This window comes from Clytia hemisphaerica, unplaced genomic scaffold (assembly GCF_902728285.1).
Source record: "Clytia hemisphaerica strain Z4C2 unplaced genomic scaffold, Clytia hemisphaerica genome assembly, whole genome shotgun sequence".
NCBI lineage: Eukaryota > Metazoa > Cnidaria > Hydrozoa > Leptothecata > Clytiidae > Clytia > Clytia hemisphaerica.
In genome coordinates this window covers 1,543,286-1,550,487 of record NW_027104390.1, presented here as the reverse complement: position 1 = coordinate 1,550,487, position 7,202 = coordinate 1,543,286, and the positions used below count along the sequence as shown (strand labels likewise).

At 36.7% G+C, this 7,202-nt stretch overlaps 1 protein-coding gene across 1 annotated transcript; it reads left to right on the top strand.

The window, feature by feature from the left end:
* Positions 1-2,127: 2,127 nt before the first annotated feature.
* Positions 2,128-7,202, top strand: LOC136819698 (TNF receptor-associated factor 3-like). Its single transcript, XM_067075938.1, has 4 exons — positions 2,128-2,471; positions 3,478-3,637; positions 5,838-5,990; positions 6,377-7,202. Exons 1-4 carry the CDS (start codon positions 2,227-2,229, stop codon positions 7,181-7,183), a joined length of 1,365 nt encoding a protein of 454 aa, XP_066932039.1. The 5' UTR covers positions 2,128-2,226; the 3' UTR covers positions 7,184-7,202.

Sequence of the window (7,202 nt, the reverse complement as noted above, 5' to 3'; positions counted from 1 at the left end):
CAACAGTAAATCATCTTTTAAATTTCCTGATGTTCAGATAAGGTAAAATTCACGCCGTTTTCTATTTTATCAATGTTCCAGGGAACGTTTAGAGGGGGGTTGTACTTTTACGGTGTGACGGGATTGGCCCTTTTTTAGTACGGTATTTCGGGATTTGACGAAAAAAGAGACGGGAAAACGGTATTTTAAAATCAGACGGTGACGGTATTTAGGTACATTTTTGCCCTGTACAAGCCGGTGTTATTATTTTTTCAATTTTCGGGATTCCGGGATTCAGCAAAAATTTTGACGAAAAAAGGTATTTCGAACCCCTACAACCCCCCCCCCCTTTAGAGTAATTGGCAATAGGGTCTAGTCATTGTTCCGAGGGCTTTTCCGATTTGATAAATCCCTGGCGTACTAACAAGGGTCTGTAAATGATCTAAGTCAAAAAAATATTAAAAGATATCTTTCATCACAACAGAAAATAAAAGTACACTACTCAGAGTGTTAATAAAAAGGGAATTTAAAATTGTAGCAATCAGGAAACTTAAAACTTAGATTTATGGATGGATTTTTCTTTGATAAAATTACTCAAATACCACTGTAGTTAATTCTTTCTTGTGTTTTATTGATTTTTATCATTTTTCCATCGCTATTTAAAATTTTTTCTTCTGGAATACTTTTTTGACTGTAATTCTGAATTCTTACAGCCACGTATTCTGTGAATTTGCTGTCCAATCAATGGGGAAAAGAACATTTTAAATATATATACACCAAATTATTTTTTTTCCTATATTTTGCGTCCCGTGTGCAACATTTTTCTCTGAAATTTATAAATTGTCAGCAAAAATTTTTTAATTTACCAAAAAAAAATTCTTTTTCTCATTTTCCTAGGAATTTTTTTATTTAAAAATTGTTTTATAAATATTATTATTATATGTAGAAATCCTTATGAAAATTTTATAATATTTTATTAACATATTTTGTTTTGTTTTTTCTTTTCCCCGTACGTTTTGTCTGGTTTTTCCATTTCGGAATTTTCAAAAAACCTTTTCCGTTGTTGATTTATTTTAGTGGGGCCCATACATTCGGTGAATTAGGTGATTTTTTCGTTAGTTTTTGATATATACTTTTTGACTTGCTGGTCAAAATAAGTCAAAGAAGATTCCTTAGTAGTAAATAAACCTGGATTCTGTTCTCATTTCCCTTGCTTAAATTTTAAATTATCCACTATTCCGAATTTTCTCTGTCAGATAGATGTATACCCCCTCTCCCCCCAAAATCAATGTTGGAGTTGAGTTTTTGCACGTTCACAAGACTCACCATCAACATTGATATTGGGGGGGGGGTGGGGAGGTGGACAAACAGTTCTGTCCAGGATTGTACATTCGATATGACTACGAAAATTTGACATGATAATTCGATAACTGGACTAAAATCAATAATATAGATTAAAATCACATTCCTTGATTGAATACGAACTTGATTTTTCGGGAGAATGTTCTACATATCAGAACAGACTATCCCTTCCCAGACTAATGAATCAACTGCAAATGAATGAACTGCAAAAATATTGTAATGTAAAAGATTAGGTTTTTACTGTAAAACTCAAAAAGTGGTATGATTTATAAAATGATGGCAACCAAGAAACTTCAAAAGCATTTTTTCATTGGAATTTCTTTCGCAATTAAAAATTAAAAATTCTACAACACAGTACTGTATTATCTATTATCTATTATCTTGCGTTTCGATCGACTTACTGTACTTACGATTTTTTTTAAATTCCCTACCCTTAGGGAGAGACTTGGAAAGATGAAAAAGCCGACCCTTACCATCCACACATACCCAACACCTATTTTTGTCTAAGTATTATTAGTACCCCCCTTCTCCTCCCCCGGGTCTTTGTATTAGAAATGCTGAATTAAGTTTTCCGACGCGCCGGTGATTCCTGTTTTTAGCATTAGCTAAACTTATATTTTGGTGTGACCGCGCTCTAAAAGATTATGTTTACTATGAAAACACATAATTAATCTGCTGAACAATCAATCTGTTTGTTCAAAGGGAATTTCCACACGATATGATATTTTCCCCTATAGATTAAAAAAAGAGTATAAAAGATGGTTATTGCTGTCAGTTTTTATTTTAACTGACTTGCAAATAGCTAAGGAACGAAAAAAACCTGTACATATTATTTTTAAGTGTACAGAATATAGAAAAATATTAATATTATTAAACTGTTTCAATATGGGTAGTATGTTTGAAAACAATGCTTTTGTTGAATACTCAAATATAACACAAAAGAAAAATTTAGCAACAAAAGTGACGAGTGGTGGAGATAAAATTTCGAAATGGAAAGAGTCAGGGTTTGCACCTCTTTTATCAAAAGCTCAATACATCTGCAGCTTGTGTACCATGTATATGCTTCGATCTATCGTACAAACCTTCCGTGGATCACTGGCTTGTGAAGATTGCTACAGACAAGGACTAAAGTAAGAAAAATGATACTTTATTTTTTATGCTTTTATCATAGATGGTAAAAATGGCTTCAGTTTGAAATAGAGTAAGATAGTCTTATAGGTTTTATTTTTACATAAGTATTCCCGTTTCACATCAGACACATATTTCATATCAGGACAGTGTCTTCCTATTGTTACATTATGCTGATATAAACAAAAAAATGATAAAGAAAATATTAATAAAAACATTTTTTTGCTTATATCAGCACAATATAACAATAGGCAGACCTTGTCCTGATATGAAATATGTGTCTGATATGAAACAGGAAAACTTGTAAAAATATTGCCTTTAATTTTTGTCAAACACATATATAAAAATGCTTAGCTCTTCGAAATTCTAATAATAAAAACACACGCCTCTGTTCTGTTGTAATTCATCATACAAAGAAAGTATAGTATCATGATGATTCAGTATTTTACCGGTACTTTCCCAATGATGTTCAAAGGGAATTTTCAAAACTACACAACATTCATTTTGCTGACTTCTAGAAACGACAAAACTTCCCAGAAGAATTACCCACTTTATCTCTCTTCATTGATAATTTATGCTTACGTAGTGTGTTTTGATTAATCAACAATCTATAATTTATGCAATATTTGCTGATCCATTATTTATTTGAATAATTCAATATGGCAGCTTTGTAAACCGCAGGAATCTTTTTATAAGCATTTAAAGTGTAATTTGATTCCAGTTCTTTCTAGAAAGTTTTATTTTTTCATAAGTGTTCCCGTTTCATATCCGGACAGTGGGTGCCTATTGTTATGTTATGCTGATATAAGCAAAAATGTTTTTCTTTTCCTCTTTCTGACCAATCTTGCTCCACATCCGTGTCAATCCAATATGAAAAAGCTTGTAAATTAAATTTGATGAGTAAGCAAACGATGGCACTCATATTTAAAAACAAAACCGTTTAAGTAAAAACTCGGTAAAAACGGTTAATGATCTAACAATTTACGGAAATTTTATTAATTTTTCTAGAACAAACCCAGGCTTCTGTCCCATCGATAAGCAACCAATCAAAGAAGGAGAGTTCTTCGTGGACAAAGCCAAGGAGAAAGAGATTGGTAACACAGAAATACAATGCCCACATCACCAAGAAGGTTGTACTTGGAAAGGATGTATCAGAGATTTCCTGAGGGTAAGCAATCTGTTCACTACATTACATTTTACTGCGAAAAAAGATTCTTAAGAAGAAAAGTCTACGAGTGGCTAATCGCCCGTGTAGGAAGCACAACTGACGTCATCAAGCTCAATTGAGCTACCCTTGCATGTGTTTTTGTCCGTTTTAACATTTTTAACATCAGACGGATCAACGGATCAACGGATCGATGGATCAACGGATTGGTGGATCGACGAATCAATGGATCCATGGATCAACAGATCGACGGATCAACGGATCGACGGATCGACGGATCGTCGGATCAACAGATCAATGGATCGACGGATCGATGGATCGACGGATCGACGGATCGATGGATCGACGGAACAATTGATAGACGGAACAATTGATCGACGGATCAATGGATCGATGGATCGACGGATCAACGGATCAATGGATCGACGGATCGATGGATCGATGGATCAATTGATGGACGGATCAACGGATCAACGGATCAACGGATCAATGGATCGACGGATCAACGGATCAATGGATCGATGGATTGATGGATCAATGGATCGACGGATCAATGGATCGACAGATCAGAATCAAAGATTGATGGTTCTGGAAGTTCTGCATCAGGAGTTGGTGATTCTAATGAATGTGATGATGGAGTTGATGGTTCTGGGGAATGTGATCGTGGTATTGATGGTTCTGGTGAATGTAATGGTGGAATTGATGGTTCTGGTGAATGTGATGGTGGAGTTGGTGGTTCTGGGGAAATGTGATCGTGGAATTGATGGTTATGGTGAATGTGATCGTGGAATTGATGGTTCTGGTGGAGTTGATGGTTCTGGTGAATGTAATGGTGGAATTGATGGTTCTGGTGAATGTGATGGTGGAGTTGGTGGTTCTGGGGAAATGTGATCGTGGAATTGATGGTTATGGTCATTTATTCCACCATTGCATTCACCAGAACCATCAATCCCACAATTACATTCACCAGAACCATCAACTCCACCAGAACCATCAATTCCACGATCACATTCACCAGAACCATCAATTCCACCATCACATTCACCAGAACCATCAATTTCACCATCACATTCACCAGAACCATCAACTCCACCATCACATTCACCAGAACCATCAACTCCACTATCACATTAACCAGATACATCAACTGCACACCATCACATTCACCAGAACCATCAACTCCACTATCACATTAACCAGATACATCAACTCCACACCATCACATTAACCAGAACCATCAACTTCACCATTGCATTACCCAGAACCATCAATTCCACCATCACATTCACCAGAACCATAAACTCCACCATCACATTCACCAGGACCATCAATTCCATGATCACATTAACCAGATCCACAAACTCCACTATCACATTCACCAGGACCGTAAACTCCACCATAAAATTCACCAGGACCATCAATTCCACGATCGCATTCACCAGATCCATCAACACCATTATCACATTCACCAGGACCATCAGTTCCACGATCATTATTCGATAAGAACCATCAATTCCACCATCACATTCACCAGGACCGGCAACTCCACCATCACATTCACCAGGACCATCAACTCTACTATCACATTCACCAGAACCATCAACTCCACCATCACATTCACCAGAATCACAACTCTTGATGCAGAACCTCCAGAACCATCAATCTTTGATTCTGATCCGTCGATCCATTGATGATCCATCAATCCGTCGATCCATTGATGATCCATCAATCCGTCGATCCATTGATCCATGATCCGTCGATCCATTGATCCATCCATCCGTTGAACCACTGATCCGTCGATCTATTGATCCGTCGATCCTTCGATTCATTGATCCGTTTATCCGTCGATCCGTTGATCAATCGATCCGTTGATCCATTGATCCGTCGATCCATTGATCCATCGATCCGTCGATTCGTTGATCCGCTGATAATCCGTTGATAATCCGTTGATCCATTGATCCGTTGATCCGTCTGATGTTTAAAATGTTAAAACAGACAAAAACACATGCAAGGGTAGCCCAATGGAGCTTGATGACGTCAGTTGTGCTTCTTACACGGGCGATTAGCCCTACGAGGGCTACGAGGCTGCAAATCAAACCAGTCCCAGCTGACACACAACGTTGTTTCAACGTTTATCTAATAATTTATAACGTTGTCACATATAATGTTATTTTAACATCATCATTTCTTATTATGTTTTTAGGAACATCAAGATCGATGTGAATATGAACCTACCGAATGCCAATTATGTCATGAAGGTGTTCTTCCATGTCATAAAGACGGTCACATGTCATCGTGCCAAGGAATATTCGCGGCTGGACCGTGTATCTATTGGGATGCTGGGTGCCACTTTACGGTAAGTTACTGAACCCGGTTTATACATGTTAGGAGGTACCCTCTGAGCTCTGAGGAAAAATATTTTTCGTTGCTTTTAAGGTTTTGTTCGAAGGTTTTCCCTGATGAAAGATTTAACCCTACCAATTTTCCCACTCTAAGGTCACCATAAAATATATTTTCTTGCAATTCATATACACACAAAATTAATTTAAGACACTATAATTTAAGAACTTTTTCATTGATAATGGACAGAGCTCAAAAGTGCAAAAGCCGCTGGTGGATTTAAGACAATAGAGCAAGTACGTTGGAAAAATGCGAAGGAGTGCAACACTCGACGTGGTCTAAAACCGCCTATGAAAGCGTTATCTGAATCTAAACTTTCTTTTCCTTAATTCCTAAATTTAGGCTGAGAATAATATGGAAATGAAGACTCACTTAACCGAATCACTCCTAAGCCACACAACTCTGCATAAACTTTGGAACAACAAAATCATAGAACAGTTCCCGAATCTAACAAAGAAGTTTGAAGAAGAATCCAACAAGATTGAGGAAATTTCATCCAAAGCTATCAAACCTATCAAAAAGAGGCAAACAGAATTAGAACAAAAATTCCAAGATTTATCAAATACATTTCAAGATTTTGAGCAACAAAAGATGATTGCTGATTCTCATCGCGATGACTTTTCAGTGGATGCTATTATCCAACCAATCACAATGCGAATGGATGATTTAGATTTGAGATTCCAACTTCATGAGAATACAACATTTGATGGACATCTTTTATGGAAAATCAATCGAGTCCATGAACGCACATTAGAAGCCAAATCAAAGAAGGTGACAGCATTGCATTCATCACCATGTTTCACCAGTCGCTATGGTTACAAATATTGTTTACGCCTTTATCTCCAAGGAGACGGGATGGGTAAAGATAAATACTTGTCTCTTTTTATCGTTATTATGAAGTCAGAGTATGATAACGTCTTGAAGTGGCCTTTTCAAAAGAAAATCACTTTCACCTTAATCAACCAAGATCAAAACCGTAAGAATCTGGTTGAAAGCATGTTACCGAGTGCTGATTCATCAAGCTTTCAAAAACCGAAAAAAGACATGAATATTGCTTCGGGGTGTCCGCGATTTGTGGAGATTAACCGATTAGCACCGGACGGATTCTTGAAAGATGATTCTCTATTTATTGATGTTGAAATCAAATGACGTCTGCAGCATATGAAAC

What these genes read in the sequence shown, in the direction of transcription:
- LOC136819698 (XM_067075938.1), top strand. Translation starts at nt 2,227, where the DNA reads ATGGGTAGTATGTTTGAAAACAATGCTTTTGTTGAATACTCAAATATA. An exon ending in TGCTACAGACAAGGACTAAA is followed by an intron (nt 2,472 to 3,477) that starts GTAAGAAAAATG and finishes TAATTTTTCTAG; the next exon opens with AACAAACCCAGGCTTCTGTC. An exon ending in ATGCTGGGTGCCACTTTACG is followed by an intron (nt 5,991 to 6,376) that starts GTAAGTTACTGA and finishes TCCTAAATTTAG; the next exon opens with GCTGAGAATAATATGGAAAT.